The 21105-nt window shown below is 46.3% G+C and overlaps 5 protein-coding genes across 6 annotated transcripts; all 5 read right to left on the minus strand.

Annotated features, from left to right (window-relative positions):
• Positions 1 to 5376: 5376 nt before the first annotated feature.
• On the minus strand, positions 5377 to 6171 carry LOC120701162 (translation initiation factor IF-2-like). Its single transcript, XM_039985304.1, has one exon. The coding sequence runs from the start codon at positions 6169 to 6171 to the stop codon at positions 5377 to 5379; it is 795 nt and encodes a 264-aa protein (XP_039841238.1).
• Positions 6172 to 6573: 402 nt separating this feature from the next.
• On the minus strand, positions 6574 to 8181 carry LOC120701163 (short-chain dehydrogenase ptmH-like). Its single transcript, XM_039985305.1, has 2 exons — positions 8063 to 8181; positions 6574 to 7659 (listed from the first exon to the last, which is right to left on the minus strand). The coding sequence occupies exons 1-2, from the start codon at positions 8179 to 8181 to the stop codon at positions 6759 to 6761; spliced, it is 1020 nt and encodes a 339-aa protein (XP_039841239.1). The 3' UTR covers positions 6574 to 6758.
• Positions 8182 to 8498: 317 nt separating this feature from the next.
• Positions 8499 to 9520, minus strand: LOC120701609 (EPIDERMAL PATTERNING FACTOR-like protein 2). Of its 2 annotated transcripts, none has more exons than XM_039985589.1 (2): positions 9219 to 9520; positions 8499 to 9130 (listed from the first exon to the last, which is right to left on the minus strand). In XM_039985589.1, the coding sequence occupies exons 1-2, from the start codon at positions 9336 to 9338 to the stop codon at positions 8810 to 8812; spliced, it is 441 nt and encodes a 146-aa protein (XP_039841523.1). In that variant the 5' UTR covers positions 9339 to 9520; the 3' UTR covers positions 8499 to 8809. The 2 variants fall into 2 exon arrangements, with proteins under 2 accessions (XP_039841523.1, XP_039841522.1); XM_039985588.1 differs by having other exon boundaries at positions 8499 to 9133.
• A 1115-nt stretch (positions 9521 to 10635) lies between these two features.
• On the minus strand, positions 10636 to 11656 carry LOC120701610 (pathogenesis-related protein 1-like). Its single transcript, XM_039985590.1, has one exon. The coding sequence runs from the start codon at positions 11486 to 11488 to the stop codon at positions 10805 to 10807; it is 684 nt and encodes a 227-aa protein (XP_039841524.1). The 5' UTR covers positions 11489 to 11656; the 3' UTR covers positions 10636 to 10804.
• Positions 11657 to 15603: 3947 nt separating this feature from the next.
• Positions 15604 to 20849, minus strand: LOC120700235 (CSC1-like protein RXW8). The gene is given in 12 exon segments (XM_039984458.1): positions 15604 to 16267; positions 16401 to 16578; positions 16580 to 16632; positions 16715 to 16990; positions 17133 to 17409; positions 17533 to 17831; positions 17917 to 18108; positions 18433 to 18642; positions 18735 to 18798; positions 19065 to 19211; positions 19318 to 19664; positions 20687 to 20849. Coding segments are annotated over 11 exon segments (2286 nt in total). The 5' UTR covers positions 19599 to 19664; positions 20687 to 20849; the 3' UTR covers positions 15604 to 15958.
• Between the last annotated feature and the right edge of the window lie 256 nt (positions 20850 to 21105).

Consider the following 21105-nt stretch of genomic DNA (forward strand, 5'->3'; position numbering starts at 1 on the left):
ATAGTGCTAAGTATATATATAATATGTAATATAGAAGAAAAGCCACCTTAGTTTCCTTGGTGTCTAATTTACGAACTCACTCTGTCCTATAAAACAAGTTAGCTTAGAAATTTTAGAACAAATTAACAAAAAGATAAAATGACTATGTTTGCACCTATTTATGATCTATATTTGGTACAAATTGATTTTTGTATGCATATGCACTTTTTAAATAAGATAAGAAGATTTGTTTTTTGGACAAATTTTCAATTCTAGAATGACTTGTTTTTTTAAGATGGAGGGAGTATAAATTAGCAGCCGGAGAAGAGAGAGAGGATTAAGTTGATTACTCCAGATTTATGTGACCAAGACGAAGGAGCGAGTCGAAAAGAGGCTCCATTATGTTTCCAAAAAAGTATTTTAAAGAAATGTTTCCAAAAAAGAAAGTCCTTGCCTGCCTCCATGCACCTGAATTACCTGGACATTAAAAAGATGCTGGAGGTCAAGTTCACCACGCATGCATGCACATGCACGTCAAAACAAGAAGACCCCATATGAATGCACGGACTGCTGGACCGCGTCGAAAGGGCAATGCAGTGCAGCACCTGATCTGACCTGAGAGGGCCGGGGGCTGACTTGACCAGCCAGCAGCTGCAGCAGCAGCCTACTACTACTGTGTGTCGTTGTCTGCTGAGTATATTGAGGCCGTGTTTAGTTCCTCGCGAGTGTAATTTTGAAGGAATCTTGCGAATTTAAAGTACAAAATGAAGTCTATTTACAAAACTTTTTGCACAGATGGGTTGTAAATCGCGAGACGAATCTAATGATGCTAATTAATCCATGATTAATCAATAATTATCGGATGGTACTGTAGCATCAATGTTGCAAATCATGGATTAAGTAGGTTCGTTAGATTTGTCTCCTGATTTACAGCCCATCCCAAAAAGTTTTGTAAAATGACTTCATTTAGTACTTCAAATTAGCAAAATTCCTTCACAAAAATTTATGTTTTTGCGTTTAAGGGGTGGGAACTAAACAGGGCTTGAGGCTGGCTGTGTTTAGATCCCCGAAAGTTTGGAGAAAAAAGTCACATCGGACACTGCAGAATGCTGTAGCACTTTTCATTTGTTTGTGGTAAATATTATCATATTATAGGCTAACTAGGCTCAAAAGATTCGTCTCGCAACGTACATCAAAACTATGCAATTAATTTTTTTATTTATCTATATTTAATACTCCATGCATGGGTTATTTGTTATATTTAATGTTTTAATGTGATGGAAAGTTTGAAAAGTTTGGAGAAATGGAAGAAAAGTGAACACAGGCTGATAGGCTTAGACAGGACGACAAGCAAGCCGCACTGCTGCTCACAGGACACGCCAACGACGACCGTGACAATCCAATCCTTGCATGGTGGTCTTGCACTGACGACCCATCCATCCATCCATTCAAGCAGAAGCAGTCAAGCCAAGCTTGTTTGCTCGCCAATTTTTATTAACGGCTGGTGAAGTCTGGTGCGGATCATCAGGACATCGACCTCCAGCTTGCAGGGCACGCAGCGCTCGATTCAGTCTCCAGTTCTTCAGAGAGACGTCGCAATGGCACTGGCAGGCAGCCGGGCACAATTCAAAAGATTCTGTGCTAGCGCGGCAGCAGCACATTGCATGCACAACGAGCAGCGCACACTGGACGGACATAAGCTCTCTCTCAATCTTTATTGCGGAGTATTGTCACATGCAGTGTGCTGTTTTCGTTTTGTGTTTTTAGAAAAAGGAATTACTAGCTGGTGGAGCACCACTGTGCAATATATCCCGGCCGTTTACAGGCATGGCGTAGGCGTAGCTGCATTCGAGCGACCCATATGTGGTTCTGACTTCCAGGCAGCACTACTGTAGCCTTCAGCCGACTAACCGATCCCTCTCTCTGGCCTGCAGCATGAAGGGTGCAGGTTCAGGCTTGAGCTACCACTCCGTGGGTGTGTTTAGTAAGGGTGGGCAAATTTAACCGAAACCAAAGAACCAAACCGAAAGAACCGGAACCGAAACCAAAATAACCGGAACCGAAAAATTCGGTTCCTTGTTCGGTTCCAGATATTGAAGAACCGAAATAACCGAAAAAAATTCGGTTCCTACCCTCGGGTAACCGAATTAACCGAAAGAACCGAATTACATAAACTTTGCATTTTGTAATAGTATATTTAGTTTACATGTGATGTATCATACTTCAATTGCCATGTATTTCTCTTACTATATTGTTATTGTTCTCTTCTCAATTATTATTCTCTAAAGTAGAGGAAGTATTGTCTAAATTTGCTATAGAACATGTATATTTTTCTTGTTATCTTAGCTTTCGGTAAAAAAATTCGGTTAGAACCGAAACCGAACCGAAATAACCGAGAACCGAAATACTCGGTTCCTGAAATTTCTTGGAACCGATCGGTTCCTATTTTCTAGGAACCGAATTTCTTCGAAAACCGAGGAACCGAACCGAACCGAACCGAAGAACCGAATGCCCACCCCTAAGTCCACCACACTGACTGTTGGATTGGATTCGCTCCAACGGGTAGGATTGGATTGTTTGGAGTACAGAAATCTGCCGGACCATCCAACAACGGCTAGGATTGGATTGGAATACCGAATTCTGCTAAATCTATCCAGTACCTAGATTATACCGGTGACTATACCCTCCGGTCCAAAATGCAAGATGCCATGACTGGCAGCATGCCATCGCAACAGGGGAGAAAAAGAAAGCCAAAAAATTGAATCAGTGGCGCTGTCCATCGACCATGCCCGTCATAATTTTTACTATACACCTAAACATACGCAATATCCAGATCTATGATAAAAAAAGACTATATATATATATATATATATGCGCCTCGATCGTATATAGACATATATCACCACATACTCTCATGGTTCTTGAGAGCGCGTATACATTATTATATCTGTATCATCTATCTAGAGGTGTGTGTGAGGTGCACAATAATGGTACGGTCTGCCTACAATAGGCACGCCGGCTCGAAATAACTAGAAACAACACGCAGCATTGCCGCGCTGAAACCATTGCCTACTTTTGGTTTTGGCGCATGTTTGTATATATTTTAGATACTGAGAATAGCGAATGCATGCACAGAATATGTAGCTGTGGTAGCTAGATCGATGAAAATGTATGCAAAATTTCACTGTGATGACCGAACTGTGTTCTTGTGGTTTTGAATTTGTAAGAAACAAATGTACCGATGAGCGAGCACCATACTTGCATTGAACCACCAGAATTCTAGATGTAACATGGTTTTATAAAGATCCTGACTTTACATAGGGGCCAAAAGATTGGTGTTTGGCATTGCCGCGCCAGCTTAATTTGGCCAGTTTGCCCTTCACTCCATAATGATAATTGATCAGTGTTTTCTTTGTAAAAGATCAGAATAGTAATGTCAAGGTAATGTAAAAACAAGGGATCAAACACTTCGGTAGGACTAATAGGAAACTTTTACACTTTGATAAAATTACTTTCTAATATGCTTAAGTGGTCAGCTGCTAAGAAATAATTTTTTTTTCTAAAAGGGCCTAAAGGAATATATCACAGCTATAAAAGGGGGCACTCAAGTTATTGAAGTTTTGAATTGCTCCAAAGTCTATGAAATGGCAAATTTTAAATTATGTTACTGAATCCTGATGAACATACAGTATCATTTGTGGAGGTATATACATATTGAATACGTGTCTAAAGTTTTAACCCATATGTCATTTTCTATTTGTAATGTTTCTCCAAAAATGTCTGAGTGACCACACTGTTTGGAGTATGCATAACAGTCATAAACAAATTGTCCATAGATGAGTAGTGTACATGTTTGTCTATGTACTGACAAAATTGTTTCCTGCCATTTATCTAGCTGATTGCAACCATTATAAAAGATCATGCCCAAGCCACTTTTTAAACTTGGATATTACTATAGAGAAATTAGTGAAAAGATGAGCATAGCTTGGACTTAGAGTTGTTTTATTAAGCTATATTATCCCAAAAAAATTTGGTACTGCAATCTAGAACTTCCTCGGTGCCCAATTTATTCAACAAAGCAAAATAGTCAATGCAACTCAGTAAGATTTAGTTTAGTTCAAGTATCATTGTATTCTGAGCACTAATCTTTTGTACAATACTGTTGCATGAGAGTGTGATATTTCTGATAAATTCATTTTTCCTAAAAAAAATTATAATTTGCACTATGGACTCTTTTTGATTGGTTCTTGTATAAGGGTTCAGGGATGGCTCCTGAAACCAAAGTTGTTAAGGCAGCTAAGCATGTGCTTGAGTGGCATAATAAATAGGATAGCACAAGTGCATACTACACGTTAATTGCTACTTGTAGCTGCATCTTAAATGGCATTTGTAACATCTGCTGGGAGAGCCATCCTTCTGATGTTTCTCATGATTAGTGCAATTAAAGCTGGAGCTCCATCAGGAAAACAGAGCAATATGTTGAGAGTTATATTTCTGAAGCTATACAGAAGTTCTTCTACCTCCTCAAATTTTCTCTTTTCAAGTTCATTTAGGTGTACATCCTAGTTTGATGATAGCCAAATTGGCTGCTACTACACTGTTATTTGTTAGAATGTATAGATGCTATTTTATCCTAATGCTTACATAGCACAAGATACTCCTACAATCCATAATGCCATAGCAGCTGAACTTCACTTTAGTAAATACTTGTTGAAGTTGTTGTAGGGAAGTGAATATGGGGAACACCACACACCCCAATCAGGGGGGGTGTCACTGATATATATAGCCAATGGGCTTATGTATACATGGTAGAGAATCAGTATACAATGAAGGCCAATGAATGCTGATAAAAGCCTACAGCTATATATCTCTAATAGTTGTTTTTGCTTAACTTGTAATATGCTTCTACTTTATCAAAAAAAAATTATGCCTGTGGTACAAACTTCACCGTTTGGCAATTACCGAGATGTGTCTGTAAAGTTTGCATGCACATATCTTTTTACCAGCTTTGTGATCCCACCTCCATGCTATGTATTAAACAAACTTTGTTTGGTTCGTAATTATTGGTTTGTGCTCATGCTGCAATGCTCTGTAAATTTGTCACTGTATCTGTAAGGTAATATTGTTGAGCTACAGAATAAAAGGTGAAGTAGCACAAAAAAATGAGATTCATCCTTTATAAGGCACACCGCACAAAAAAAGGTGAAGAAAGCTTTAGAAAATTTCATCAAACCACACATTACCTACAGAGAAGACGACTTGCTGCAGCTACAGTCTCATCGAACGCGAGTAAGACATGGCTAAGGATGTTGTAGCCACCTTATTCCTAGGCAGAGGATGTCTGTGTCGAGTGTTGGTCCAGTGAGTAGCTTGACTTTGAGCCATTTCGTCGAGCAGCTACTGGTCATCTTCCAATGGCCACTCTGTCGGCAAGGCTGCTGGCAGGTGTGCTCTGCAGAGTGTGAGGGCGTGGGGGGAGCTGCGAAGGGCTGGCGTTGCCTGCCTGTGGCGTTGCTGCTCCTCCAGTCCTCCTTCGCATGCGTTGGACAGTGGAACGAGCAGAGGGAGCCGTATAGGCAGGCGGCGAGGGTAAGCACCCTTTCTTTGGCCACGACCACGCTCTATCGGTAATCTGGGGCCGTGCTTGCCGTTCTGCCAATGCTGCTGCTTCGCTTGGCCCTGTTCTGCTGCGGCGGCGGCGACGCTTGGCCTCGTGTGGCTGCGGGGCGGCGCTTGGCCCTGCTCTCCCCCTCCCTTCCATGGCCGGCGGCGGCCGAGGCTAGAGGTGGGGGGCAGCGCGGCGTCCTCGTCCTCCCCTCCGTGACGTGGTGGCAGGCCGGCCCCTCCCCTCCCCCTCCCCCTCCCCCCGCGGCAGCAGGTGGCCAGGGGCCGGCCGGTGGCGGCGCGCGACCCTTCCCCCTTGCAACTGCTGGCGGCGCTTGCGGCAAGCGCAGGTGCGCGGCCCTTGGCCCCGCAGCGGACGACGGCCGGCCTCTCCCCCTTCCCTTCATGGCCTGGCGCGGAGGCGGCGGCGTGTGCTGGTCTCACTGCCCTCATCGGCCGCCGTGAGGAGCCGGTCGCGGGGGAGCCTCGGCCGCGCAAGGCCGTTGGGGCGGCGGCCGGCTGGCTGCACACGACCCCTCCACCCTTCGACGGCCGATGTCCGGGGGCCGTTGCTCCTCCCGCAGCCATGGCCGTTCGTTGCCGGATGGACGGTCGGGATGCCGCATGCTAACGTGGCCCAATGATAGGCCGGGGAATTGGCCGGGAATCGTAGGTAAACATGTCGTCATGCATTGTATGCATGTACGCATTAGAGAGCACAAGTTAAATGTTGCTAGTCCTGATTAATTTATCAAAACTTATTTAATTAATTAACCTGCGTGCGTGTCCCGTGCATCTACTATTGTACGTACATGATATGATGGAGTCGTTAGACGTCGCCATCTGCAACGGCCAGGCGCAATCTGCATATATATATATATATATATATATATATATATATATATATATATATATATATATATATATATATATATATATATGCAGCTTGTTGATGCACGAGGATATAATCGTGTGTGTCACGCAACCAAATGCCCCAAATTCAAGGCTTGTCTACAACTGAAAAAATAAATGTGAGAGAGACAGACTTCGTTCGTGGGCCGCGCACAACGCTGGAGCCCAATTTGATTTAATTTCTTTCTTTCTTGGGCCTTATAATAAAAATAAGTAGAAAACCCACCACATGGGCCGGGCCGGGCCAAGCAATGCAATGCAAGCTAGTCGGAGCCTGGTATGACGATGGGCTTGGTGGTGTTGTGGAGGCCGAATCGCCTGGCGAAGAAGGCGTCGCGCGCCCACCCGGGCGCCGCCGCCAGCGCCGCGAACAGCAGCGTCATGTGCCCGTACACGATCTCCCGCGGCGGCCGCGCGCTCATCACCCGCCGCGCCACGTGCCTCGCCAGCGCCCCGGCCTCCGTCGCCCTCCCACCCTGCGACGCCCGCGCCCGCTCCTCGATCGCCGCCGCGAACCCGCGGTACAGCCGCCACTCCTCCCGCACCGGCAGCGCCGCCGCGTTGGCGTGCCCCAGCCCCGACCGCACGGCGCCGGGCACCACCTCCACGACGTGCACCCCGAAGGGCCGGAGCTCCAGCCGCAGCGCGTCCGTGGCGGCGCGCACCGCCGCCTTGGACGCGCAGTAGGGCGCCGCCCAGGGCGTGGCGGCGCGGCCCACCACGCTGCCCACGTTCACGACGCGCCCGGACCCGCGCCGCGCCATGTGCGGCGCCACGGCGCGCACCGTCCGGACCTGCCCCAGGAAGTTGACGTCCATGGCGCGCCGCACCGACTCCAGACGCAGCTCCGCCAGCGGGCCCGTGCACCCGACCCCGGCGTTGTTCACCAGCACGTCGATGCGCCCGTGCTCGGCAACCACGCGGCGCACCGCGCCCTCCACGCTCGCGTCCGAGGTCACGTCCAGCGGCAGCTTGAGGGCCGCGAGGTCGCCCAGGTCCGGCACGCGCTCCGGGATGTCGGTGGCCACCACGCGGCACCCCAGCGCCGAGAAGGCCAGGCAGTACTCGTACCCGATGCCGCCCTTGGCGCACCCGGTGATCAGCACCACCGGCTTCTCCTCCTCCTGCTGCTGCTGCTCGGCGTGGTAGCCAATAATGATGAAACTTGACTCATTAGATTCGTCTCGAAAAGTTACACCCATTCCTAAAAAGGTTTTGCAAATAAACTTCGTTTAATACTTCATGCATGCATTCGTCTTTTTGTGCAAAAGTTTTCGTGGATTCATCCAAACATGGCCCACACTGGTTTGCACTGGAGTTAATGGATGGGTGCCTTCAATTCAGTGGATTAGACAGGACGTTGCTGTCCTGCATGCTCCGTGCATTGATGTGCGACGACACGACACCAGCAAAACGACCGAATTCGAATCTCGTAGCTTGTCTCCCTAGTACCTACACGTACGTACTGACACTCTTCTTAAAGGTTTATTAGTGTCAATTCTTTTTTTATGAGATAGAAGAGTTCAGGAAGCAAAAAAAAGGAGATAAAGAAAATGAAAAACATTACAATGACGCTCTAGCCAGAGATATTGCATCTTTATACTTCCTTTTTTCTCTTAGTAGAATAACAAGAGCACATTCCTTTACTCTGAAGATGAAGTCATTCTTTTGCATCAAATACACCATTCGAGGGCGATAACAATGTCCATAAAGAATAGCACACCCAATTGGATTTTTAGGGATTCAAAAACCTGCTATGGGTTGTCTTGCAGAATTTGTAGACCAATTGAAGCCCAGAGGTCTCTTGGAAAAGAGCAGGTTATAAAGAGATGCGTAAGATCCTCCTCCACATGTTCTGAATGGCAAACACAGTTATAGGAAGGAAGAAAGCATGTTGCGACGTTCCAACAGTCTAGTGCTTACTGCTTGAAGAGCAGGTTATTAGTGTTCATTCAAGGTTTAATTTAGTCAGTGAAAATGAAGCAAGGAAAGCCAGATCGAGCTACACTACATACCAAAGGAACACTCTTAATCGTAGCCATCAGCTAATCAAGTACTACATACATAATGAACACCAGGCAGGCAGAGGCAGGCAGGCAACAAGTAATAAAACACTAGCTAGCTAGCTAATAAGCATGCAGTCTTGCTCATTGAACTCGATCGATCACTAGCGATATGATGGATCGAGTCCCTAGCTAATACGAAGAGGCCACCGATCGATGAGCGTCGACCGGCCAAAAGATCATCATCAGCACACGCACACCAAGAAATTAAAAGAAACTCGATCGATCGGGGAACGAAATAGCCGCTCGGATCAATGCATGCCTCCGCACTTGCATCTCCAGCTCAGCGGCTTGTAGTTGGAGTGGTCGTCGTACGAGGAGACCGCCGGCCGCCGCTGCAGTGCCGACATCGACGACGCCCCTCCTCCTCCTCCTCGTGTTGGCCTCACACCACCACCATGGACATGAACATGATGGATCTTGTTGTCATCCCGCGGCGTGATGGGCACCTGCACGGCGACGCAGCGGCGGCCCCCGCACCACCAGCACCTCCCCGCGCAGCTCGGCGGCCGCGACCCGACCGTGGTCCTCCTCATCATGCTGTCGTTGCTCCCGACGCCACCCGTGCCGCCCTGCTGCCATGATCATATCTCGCAGCTGATTACCCATCAACTATGGAGCGAGCACACGTATGTACGAGCTAGTGGAGGTACTGCCTACCTGGCTGACGGCTGCCGCTGCTTCAGAATGGCCATGCGCGGTGCTGCTGATGATCAGGAGAAGCGCCACCGCCAGCCAGAGGAAGAAGAGACGACAGAGACGGCGGCTGCGGCCCATCATTACTCACTCGATGGAATATATTGAAGATCGTGGTCTCGTCGATCGGATTCGGATCGATCAAAAAGGCAAATCAAGCAAATGATCGGCTGCCGAGGAGGAGGAGGAGGATAAGGAGGGGGGCAGGGCGAGCCAGCTCGAACAGGAACAGGAAGCACGAGAGAGAGAGAGAGCGCGAGCTGCAACTAAAGTGATGGAAGCGATTGATTGAATGGATCCTCTGGTGCAATGAAACGGAGGACAGAGCTGCTGCTGACTGCCTCGCCCCCCTCTGTACGGTAGCTAAGCAATGTTTGGTTTCTGCCCGTGGCGGATGCAGGATGAGAGGCAAGGGGCTGAAACAATAGAGATGTTGATTTGTGTGAAAATTTAATGGTGATTTGATGTTTTTGCTACAGTATTTTACATGTAATTAGGGGAGCTTATGGGGGCTGGAGCCCCCTAGCCCCCCTGCTGGATCCGCCGCTGGTTTCTGCAGTAAACTTTTTCAGAAAAGGAAATCTTATATGCATGGAGTACTAAATATAGTTTATTTGTAAAAAAATTTCAGAGATGAGTGCAACTTTTCGCGACCAATCTAATAATGGTAATTAATTTATGATTTGCTACAGTAATGCTATAGTGACCATCATCTAATCGTGCGATCAAATGCTTCATTAAATTGGTCTCGCGAATTTACCAGGAGTCCTACAGGTGGTTTTGTAATTAGACTTTATTTAATACTCTAAATTAGTGGTAAAAAATTCATAAAATTTTTGCGAATTTTTTTATACCCCCAAACCAAACAGGGCCCTAGCTGCAGCTGCCCATAATTCTCTCTCTCTCGCCAGTCGCCACGACCCACGAGCCGCAAATAAAAACATTCAAACATCCAGAGTAGTCAGTGAGGCAGTGAAAACAATCACTCCGCAACCAAAGCGAATAGTATTTTTTTCTCACATAAAATCAGCACCAGTCACCAGACAGCCACCGATACTTTTCTCTCACAGCAAATCAGCACCAGCCACTAGCCACAGTACATCGAACAGAGTGAATAAAAGCCACTAAAAAATAAAAGCCATTCAAATGTACTTTTTCCATTCCAAACTAGGGAACGTTTTGACATTTCTAGAATTTTTACTATGTATCCAAGCATGGTGTATATATATTTAGGTGCATGAATGGTAAAAATTATAGAACTAGGAATTATTACCAAAACGACTCATAACTTGAAACGGAAGGAGTATTGAACAGGCAAGAGATTGCATTCATATAATTAATGAAATAATTCGAAATTAATAATGTTTTACATCGTCGACCAATCAGAATATCATATACTACTATATTCAGGTGGTCGGTCAAATTGATCGATAATTAAGAATAATAATGTTTATCGTAGGAGGTGATCGATCGATCGATCGATCAGTATGATGATGACGATGGTGGTGGTTGGATCGATCCAAGTCGTCAGAAGAAATTGGATGGATGGATCAGTATGGCTTGACGCCATCGTAGTTGCCCGGCGGCCAGTAGCTGCACATGATCATGGTGTCGCCGTTGTTGCACTTGACGCGGCCGCATCCGACGGTGGTGGTGCTCTTCCAGACGACGGCGGTGTAGTGGCCGCACATCTTGCCGGGGTCGCAGGTGTTGGAGCCGTAGTGGTAGCTCTTCTTCTCGTTGCTCCACTCGTCGACGGTGGTCTTCCAAGTGATGCCGCCGGTGCCGAACATGAGGTTCTCGCCGTAGGGCGACGTCGAGTGCACGGGCTTGCAGGGGCCCTTGAGCGTCTCCGCGTACTGCTGCGAGAACTTGGCCAGCGTCTCGTTCCACGCCAGCGGCGGCACGTGCTCCTTGGCCCGGAACAGGTTGTGCTCCTTGAGGATGTCGTCGATCGCCTTCTGGTTCATCCCGTTCTCCGGCTCGCCGGCGGGGTCCAGCCCGCCGCCGCCCGACTCGGATGACGACGACGGCGACGGCTCCTCCGGGGCGTTGACGTAAGCCTTCTGCGGCGTCGCCGGTTCCGCCGCCGCCGCCGCGCTCTCTCCGCCGCCGGTCGTCGTCTCTCCCCCGTAGCCGCCGCCACCGAAGGACTTGCTCGCCGCGGCGAGGCGGCCGGAGAAGAGGAGCAGGCACAGCACGGCGGCGATCGTCATCGTGGCGTGGAGGCGCATGATGTGGTGATGATGTATCAATAATGTCTCGTCGTCGTTGGTGGATGCGAACGATGCATGTGTGTTGGTACTTGTAGCGAGCGGGCGATGCTATTCTTGGAGACCAACAGCATGCATGCAAATGGAGAGGCTATTTTTGGTTGCACACGACACGACGGCGGAGCGTCAACGGCGGTGCTTGTTCGTCGTCGTCAGCTCCTTCCTGCCTCCCTGCTTGCAACAGAAAAAGACACAATACGAAATATGCGGGCCATACATACCTGCGTGGATGCTCATACGGGAGATCAGGACAAGGAGAGAAGCTTTTCAAGGTTCATGGAGAAGCTCGTGAGCTCCCTTTATAAAGCCCTTGGTAGGAATGTTTGTTTGGCTGCTGTCTCCGCCAGACAGTATTTGTAACTCCCTTTTGTCTAGCTAATTAAAGTATGGTTTGCTCAAAAAAAAATCAAATATAAGTATTCATCATGTTGCCATCTTAATTTCTGGCACTGAGTTGGGTCACTACCACCAAGAGGTTCCCCAGCAGCAGCAGGAAGACAAGCAGGCACAACCAGGATGGCAGACCCTTGTCCTATGCACTGGCAGCAGCAGGAAGATTATTTCCTTTCAAGCCAGGAACGGTGAAAAAGATTACAGTTACTGTCATAAAGAAGACAGTAACACCAACAGAGACAAAGCAAATATTCACTGAAATCGGTGAGCCCTACATCTCTTTGAAGGACAATACAAAAGATGATCCCCTGAGAGATCTTGATGACTGATGTGGCTGCGAAGTTCGGTACAACAACATAGTCTTTTTTCCCAAGCAAATTGGGGTAGGCTAGAGATGAAACCCGAAAGAAATAAGTTCAAGGTTCAGGCACATTGATAGCTAGTCTCCAAGCACTCCTATCCAAAGCTATCTCTTTAGAGATATTCCAATCCTTAAGATCTCTCTTAACCAACTCATCCCACGTCAGTTTAGGTCTACCTCTACCCCTCTTTACATTATCGACCCGCTCAAGAACCCCATTACGCACCGGCGCCTCAGGAGGCCTTCGTTGGATATGTCCAAACCATCTCAGCCGATGCTGAATAAATTTCTCCTCAATTGGTGCCACCCCGACCCTATCCCGAATAACTTCGTTCCGGACTCTATCCCTCCTTGTGTGCCCGCAAAACCACCGCAACATCCGCATCTCTGCTACACTCAGTTGCTGCACATGTCGCCTTTTGTAGGCCAACATTCAGCACCGTATAACATCGCCGGACGAATTGCTGTCCTATAGAATTTGCCTTTTAGCTTTTGTGGCACCCTCTTGTCACAAAGGATGCCAGAAGCTTGCCGCCATTTCAACCAGCCAGCTGAAATTCTATGCCTAACATCTTCATCAATGTCGCCATCCTTTTGTAGCACCGATCATAAATACCAAAAAGTATCCTTCTGGGCCACCACTTGCCCATCTAGACTAACGTCTCCCCCCTCATGCCTAGTCGCGCTGAAATCGCACATCATGTACTCGGTCTTGGTCCTACTAAGTCTGAACCCTTTTGACTCTAACGTGCGTCTCCACAGCTCTAACTTCCTATTAACCCCTGCCCTACTCTCGTCAACTAGTACCACATCATCAGCAAAGAGCATATACCAAGGGATCTCACCTTGTATATCCCTTGTGACATCATCCATCACTAAAGCAAATAAATAAGGGCTCAATGCTGATCCCTGGTGTAGGCCTATGTTAATAGGAAAGTCAGTGGTGTTGCTATCACATGTCCGGACAAACGTTGTCGCATCCTTGTACATATCCTTAATGAGGGTAATGTACTTAGTTGGGACTTTGTGCTTCTCCAAAGCCCACCACATGACATTTCTCGGTACTTTGTCATATGCCTTCTCAAGGTCAGTAAAGACCATGTGCAAGTCCTTCTTCTGCTCCCTATATCTCTCCATCAATTGTCGTATTAAGAAAATCGCCTCCATGATTGACCTTCCAGGCATGAACCCAAATTGGTTTTGGGTCACACTTGTTACTCTTCTTAGGCGATGCTCGATAACCCTCTCCCAAAGCTCCATCGTATGGCTCATCAGCTTAATCCCACGGTAGTTAGTACAACTTTGAACATCGCCCTTGTTTTTGAAGATAGGTACTAGTATACTTCTCCTCCATTCTTCCGGCATCTTGTTTGACCGAAAAATGAGATTAAAAAGCTTAGTTAACCATACTATTGCTCTATCTCCTAGGCATCTCCACACCTCAATGGGAATACCATCAGGGCCCATCGCTTTACCTCTCTTCATTCTCTTCAAAGCCTCCCCGATCTCTACCTCCTGAATTCTCCTCACAAAACGTCTGTTTGTATCGTCAAAAGAGTCATCTAAGTCAAGGGTATGGCTCTCACTCTCCCCATTAAACAACTTGTCGAAGTACTCTCTCCATCTATCCATGATCTCCTCATCCTTCACTAGCAGTCGATCTGTCCCATCCTTAATGCATTTGATTTGGTTGATGTCCCTTGTCTTCCGCTCGCGGATCCTAGCCATCCTATAAATGTCCTTCTCCCCTTCTTTCGTGCCTAGCCGCTGATACAGGTCATCATACGCCTTACCCTTTGCTACACTCACAGCTCGCTTTGTAACCCTCTTCGCTAAATTATAGCTCTCGATGTTGGCTGCACTCTTGTCAAGATGGAGCCGCTTGAAACACTCCTTCTTCTCCTTAATAGCCCTTTGCACCTCGTCGTTCCACCACCAGGTGTCTTTCCCCTCCTGTTTGCCTCCCCTACTCACGCCAAACACCTCTGAGGCCACCTTCCGAACACATGTTGCCATCTTTAGCCACATGTCATCTGCGTCTTCTCCTTCTTCCCAAGGCCCCTCACCTAGCATCCTTTCCTTAAACGCTTGTGCCGCTTCCCCTCTAAGCTTCCACCACTTTGTTCTTGCAATCTTGGCACATTTGTCCCGGTGGACACGTACCCGAAGACGAAAGTCCGCCACCACAAGCTTGTGTTGAGGGACAACACACTCCCCAGGTATCACCTTACAATCTAAGCAATCACGTCTATCCTCCCTCCTAGTAAGGATAAAGTCGATCTAGCTCGAGTGTTGTCCACTACGAAACGTCACAAGATGGGATTCCCTCTTCTTAAACACGGTATTCGCTATCAACAAGTCGTAGGCTAACGCAAAGTTCAACACATCCTCCCCCTCTTGACTCCTGCTACCATACCCAAAACCCCCGTGCACTCGCTCGAACCCTACATTAGTCGCACCCACATGGCCGTTGAGATCTCCTCCTATGAAGAGTTTCTCGCTGGTAGGCACGGTACTAACCATGCTATCTAGATCTTCCCAGAACTGCATCTTGGTGCTCTCACTAAGGCCTACCTGAGGGGCATAGGCACTGATCACATTCAAAACCGAATCTCCAACTACCAACCGGATTAGGATAATCCGGTCGCCTTGCCTTCTAACCTCTACGACTCCATCCGTAAGGCTCCTATCAATCAAGATGCCTACACCATTCCTACCCGGAGTTGCTCCCGTGTACCAAAGCTTGAAGCCAGTATCATCAATCTCCTTCGCCTTCTGGCCCTTCCATTTAGTCTCCTGAACGCTTAGAATATTTACACGCCTCCTAATTGCTACATCAACTAGCTCTCGCAACTTACCCGTTATGGACCCTACGTTCCAGCTACCTATACGAATCCTAGTTGGTTCGGCTAGCTTCCTTACCCTTCGCACCCGTCGAGGGAAGTGCGAAGACCCTTACTCATTTTTCACTACACCCGGGCGTAGATGTAGCGCGCCATTCAGGTGACGACCCGACCCTTGCTCACTTATCATCGTACCCAGATCATGATACAACGCGCCCTTGGGGGATGGCTGCGAAGTTCGGTACAGGAATATAATTCCTAACAGCTGCGAATATGCAGATACCAGCTCAATTGTAAATGATGGCACATGCTTGTTGACAGCCATGGATTCGGTAACCGTTTCAATCCAACATGTTTACAGCTAAGCCAGCTCAAAAGGCCAATTAGTATAGTCCTCAACCACAAAACAATAGGTGCATGGAAACCTGGATTGCTAACAGAGTTGCTAAAGTTAGCACAGGCACAATCAAAGAAGCCAATGGAGGGAGGAGGAACATTACTATTTCTGTATCATTTTGGCAACACGAATCTCAGTACAAGAAAACCATTGGGCATTACATCAATGTGCAAGGCTCAGGTTTGAAAAGCTGAATCTACCAGCTAACAACTAGCATGCAGCACCACAACATGCTACATAACAAAAAACATGCAGCACCACAACATGAAGCAACTAAAACCACCAAAATTGCTCAGCACCCGTAACGATGCTCTCATATATTTCTATGTTATCCCTTTTTTTCTTAGGGAATGCTGTACTATGTATGTCTCTGTGCTATGCACAATTACATGAATGGACAGGCGAAGGAGTTAGCAGCTAACTAATTATCTAATTTTCTATTCTGACAATCCTCTTTTCTGCAATCTGATGAGGAAAGTAATCGACTTCACAGCATGCCGGAGACGGCTAACCGGGAGTCCTTTTAATGTTGGGTGGGACAGGTCCCTTTTGGGATCCTCACGGGTTTCTTTGCCAGTGGACTCGCCCGAGCTAGAACCTTGCTCCTCATCCACACCAATAATTTTAATTTTCTCGAGGGGTACATCTTCAGTGTCAGGGAACTGGCAGTAAGCAGAATGTAGTCGGTGGTGAATTTCATCTGTTCTTCCTAACTGTTCATCCTCCCTGTCCATGTCAATTAGATCCTGCACAATCGCAATGCAGCAGTGAATATCACGAGAGCAACTCACCGTAAACAAACTCTAGCCCTCAATTATTTTCTATGCTCTAGTCAACCCAAATACATCTCCATATGCTATTAAGGATCATTAATATTACCTGTGCAGGAAAAGTCCTGAATAATGGAAGAAGCCGGTTTCTGCAGTACTGGTTAAATAAAAGAGTAAGGATGATAAGGGGTATGGTGAAGCCTGCAGCTACCGGTGATTCTTTAAGGCCAAATACACCAAGGCAAATGACCTGGGTGAGCACAAGAGAGAATATGACTGTTGTGTGCGATTGGCCAATACAAACCGCCTGTGTCGTACCTTGTTCGATACACATTAAGCAACTGAAAAGAACACAAATAGTACATCAGAATGGTCTGGACAAATTTGAGGTAAATAAGAAAAATACATTCTCAAGCTTCTCACCTGATTGCGGTATACAACATAACCAAGGAAAAAGTACACCAGCAGAAAAGGTAAGATCAGAGGAGCCAGCACAGAGCATGTGAATCCCAACAGCCCAAACAACAGAACTTTTGGTACTTCTGTGTGGTAGGGAAATGAGGGCACGAATTCTGTGTCTTCTCTCATTCTCAGAACGTATTTCCTTATAAAGTTCCAAATAAGACCAAAGAGCTGCATAAGTTCAGATGACAAACTAGCCCATCCTGAGGTCAGAACATAGGTGATGAAGAAGGTAGCCTGGAAATAAAATTATATTTACAGAAAGCAAAACAAATGTTAGATGAAAACTAAATACAGTATCTTTCCACATGCAAGAAATTTATTTATCTTAATCAAAATCTTGTTCTTTTTAAATCACAAGCAAAAGAAAATGATTTACCTGTCCAGGTACAGCTCTAGCAAGCTGGATAGGAATATCCTTTGGGCTTGATAACACATTCAGTTGACTTAGGACAGTACCAGATAATACATTAACAAAGAATAAGTTCCAAACCGTGAAGTACAACACTTTACAGCAAGCACTCCTCTTCCTTTCGCTGTGAGATGTAGGGCCCTCCAATGTAGAAAATAGCATCATAATTGGTGCAACAGTGTACAGAAAAATTTGCAGTACGACACTGGGAAGGTACCCAGTCACTAGCTGAGTCATGTATTTCCTGCACATAGGTAACAGTCAAAACATGCAGTGTGGAGATGGGTAAATGAGTAGCATCTAGCAGCATGATATCACATTATACGCCAAACTCTATCGAGATGACCTTTATACTATCAATGCTCACTTCTTCAATATTCCTCTTAGGAAAGGGAGCCTCTGCTGCAGCTGCTCTAGCTGAGATAATCCTTGTATAAATGTCACCGGTATCAGAAATAAGAACATAAAAACAATAGAGCCTATGAGTGTAGCTATACGACGAATCCAAAGCTGCTTATAGGGTAGCCAAAGATTGGACCAATACACATCCTCTGGTTCTGGAGCTAGATTAGCAACCCATTTCATAGGGTTAGATGTTTGAAGTATTTCTGAGGCAACAAGTGCAGCATACCGAGTTTTGAAAAATACAAAAGCAGCTGTGCATTCCTGCATACAATTCCACATAGTAATTACCAATTTATTCAAAATTACTGATAGATTAAGCAAAAGATAGAATGCATGCAAGCTTAACCTCATCATCTAATTTCGATCTGGATTCATTGCCAGTTTTCCCCTTGTTCTGCTCGCATTCAGTGTTCAACAACTTGAAAGAATTTGAAGAGGTTCCACAGAGACAACAGCGGTAGGTAATTGTTCTGCATCCCTGATCAACAGTTTCGTCTGTGAAATGTTTGAACTTCGTATATGCTTTCTTTGCGCCTGTCTGTCAAGAGTTAAAGATTAAAGTTAGACACAAAAAGCATTTGGACACTATAAAGATTAAAGATTAAGTGAAACACAAGTATTCACAAAGGAAAAGAAAAATCAACCAAAGGATTTGGACATTTTTTTAAAGATTCGTTTCAAAATATATAGATAAGAGATAACAAGGAATATGGCAATACTATAAATAGAATTTTACATTATCTGCCATAATGATTATCCACATGTGAGGAAATCTAATGAATAGACGCACAGTGTGATACTTCACTCAGAATAGTAAATGCTCTTCATTAGGAAAAGAGAAATGTATTTGAGTACTAAGTACCATTATCTTCTGAACTTTCCCAACTTTGTAAACAACTTGATGGAATAGATAACTAGATGAGTGATACTTTGTGAAGAAATTGTCAACAACATCACTGCATGATTCTTTAGCTGTCTTTGGTATTCCACGAACAAGGACGGTAAAGTGGCTTGGATTTGGTGTTGCCCTTGTAAGGTGAAGGAGCCTCAACCTGGCAATGTGCTTGTACTCCTGAATTAGGAAATGAAAATGAATCATCAAAAAAGCGTCCCAGCTACAGGGAGATAGAGCATCCCAGCCATTCAATTGTCAAATGAACTTACAATGTACAGAAGAATGCAAGCTACTCCAGAAACTATGTACAGGGCTACACAATGGACCCAGAGCCTGCAAGGAAACCGGAATATAAAGTTAACATCAGTCGAGTCATGCACTATGTTTTGTTGTATTTCTCATATTATGTTCTAGTATTGCACAATGCTCATTCCTTGAATTCCTAAAGAAGTGAAGCATGGCGGATTAATCAACGCAGAATATTGGCAAAGGCATAAAACACTTTTAAAATGCCAGTTATTAATACAGAACACAGCATTTCTGCTACTGGTGACATCAGTTGATAATTAATAAAATTGAAAAGAATTTGTTCGGCTTACCATCTTGATTTCACTTCCACATTCCCAATTGTAAATATATCCAGTGACTCCGAAGGAATTCGAACATGCTTTATATCCTTTCCAAAATAGTTTAGAGGAAGAATTCCGAAGACACACAGAAGGGCAGCGAGGGAGAAGATGCGTATGCTGCCAATTTAGTTGCTGAGGTTATTAAACACATGCAGAAGCACATAATTTTTTTGAGGACAAAGGAAACAAGGAGGAGGTGAAACGGAAGTTTTGCACGCCATACCTGAATACAAGAATTCTATTGAAAACAACAGCATCCAACCCAGCAGCGGCCAAGATCTCTTCCTCTGTACACTGCAGGGCTTTCACTATCCAGCCGGTCGACGGGACAAATCTCTCCAATATAAAAGCCCCCCGGAGCCGTTCGTTCTCCTCGGCGATCCTGCGGCCAAAGTAGACCCTGACATTGGCCGGCTGCTTCCTGAGAACAGAGTAGAGCGACAGGAAGAGCACGCAGAGGCCGATGTTAATGCCAGCAGAGGTCAGAAGCGCGCTGATTTTCATCTCTCAGGGTGACGCGCTGGCACGGTTTATGTCATCTGAAGAGAAGCATCTTGCTTGGTAGCCTTCCTGCAGGAAGAGATTGGCAGCAAAGACAGCGTTTATATAATTTTCAAATGTAGCAACACATCACCGTCCAAAAGAGCACTGACTTTAGAATAGTATATATATAATACTCTGCCGAACAGTAGCAGTGGCAATTGCCCATATGTTTCTGTGGGGGAAAAAAACTATAGCGCAAGTTCAGAAGCTACGATTTGAAGTTGAAGCCAGTTTTGGCCTGTGTGTGAAGTCCAAGGTAACGAGGTCAGCTTCTGGTGTTGTATGTAGATTCGTGGTAGCGTGAAGGATGCACGATGATACGATGTGAGAGAAACGTCAACGTCATTAACCGGATGTATGGAGGGCAAAGACGATTACTTTAGTGAAGAGGTAGATTGGATTGGATCGGATCGGATCGAGAATCCGAACAATGTTGCGTGCGAGCATGAGCGGCAGCGAGCAGGCAAGGACGCGATGCGGAGAGCAGAATCATTGGTTGCAGGCTTGCAGCAACACTTTTTTTTTCGAAAAACAAGAAAAAAAAAACCATACCGCTCGTGATAAAAATATAGAGCAATCGCCGGCTACCTCCGAGGAAGTGAAGTAGCGTGGACGAAGAGGGGGAGGGTTGCAGGGGTCGGCGGGGGCAACCGGCGGCGAGCAAATGCGCGAACAGAATCAATCGCGGCGGAAGGGGCTGGTGCGTAACTAGGATGGGTTGGGCGAGACAAGCAGAACTGAAACAAAAAGAAGAATGAGGAGTTGGTACCTCCAAGAAGAAGAAGGGCGCGGGTCCGTTGCAGCAATATAGGATAGCAACCGCCGCGGCGATCCCGGGGAGAAGCCCTTCGCACCTAGTAGAGCCGAGAGCGTGGCATTAAGCATCCAGAAAAAAATCAGTGAGGCAGGCAGAGAAAGGGGGGGGGGCGGCGGACGGAGATTGAACTATGGGAAGGAAGGGAGAATCTGACGCGAGGAGAATCGAGGAGGGAGGGAGTGCTTGGAGGATGGGGGAGTTGAGGGGAGGGAGGAATCGAAACCAAACCAACCTGGCGGGTGGCGGCGGCCGCGTCTTCTCCGCTGTGGTTGTGGCGGCTCGGCTCCCTTGCGCCTTGCTTTTCCGCGCTTGCTCCTGCCTGCTGGCTGCTGCAGCGCGGCGGCGTCTAATCGACAACTTTGGTTGGGTTTGATTCGTTTCAAGTTGATGATGAACACCCCGAAACTCAACTCATCCTGGAGTTGTTTATATACTACTAAAATTATATTACTAGTTGTACAGTATATATTTATATATGTACTATATATATGGGAGTAGAAAAAGGAAAAAAACGATTAATTAAACACTTGCTTGCTTACAGGTAATTGTCTTATTCGGCTGGCAATAATATTTTCCTCTCACGCTAAATCAGTCTAGTCTAGTCTAGCCGCCAGCCAGCCAGCCGAAGGAGGCGAATAATCGGTTGTGCTG

The sequence above is a fragment of the Panicum virgatum genome, chromosome 3K (assembly GCF_016808335.1).
Source record: "Panicum virgatum strain AP13 chromosome 3K, P.virgatum_v5, whole genome shotgun sequence".
NCBI lineage: Eukaryota > Viridiplantae > Streptophyta > Magnoliopsida > Poales > Poaceae > Panicum > Panicum virgatum.

Bases quoted from the DNA above. Each gene is read 5' to 3' on its own strand.
- LOC120701162 (XM_039985304.1), bottom strand. From the start codon at position 6,171: ATGGCTGCGGGAGGAGCAACGGCCCCCGGACATCGGCCGTCGAAGGGT.
- LOC120701163 (XM_039985305.1), bottom strand. From the start codon at position 8,181: ATGGTGTATTTGATGCAAAAGAATGACTTCATCTTCAGAGTAAAGGAA. The intron at 7,660-8,062 runs GTAATGTTTTTC...TAATGAGTCAAG, and splicing joins TCTCTGGCTAGAGCGTCATT to TTTCATCATTATTGGCTACC.
- LOC120701609 (XM_039985588.1), bottom strand. From the start codon at position 9,338: ATGATGGGCCGCAGCCGCCGTCTCTGTCGTCTCTTCTTCCTCTGGCTG. The intron at 9,134-9,218 runs GTAGGCAGTACC...TGATCATGGCAG, and splicing joins CAGCGGCAGCCGTCAGCCAG to CAGGGCGGCACGGGTGGCGT.
- LOC120701610 (XM_039985590.1), bottom strand. From the start codon at position 11,488: ATGCGCCTCCACGCCACGATGACGATCGCCGCCGTGCTGTGCCTGCTC.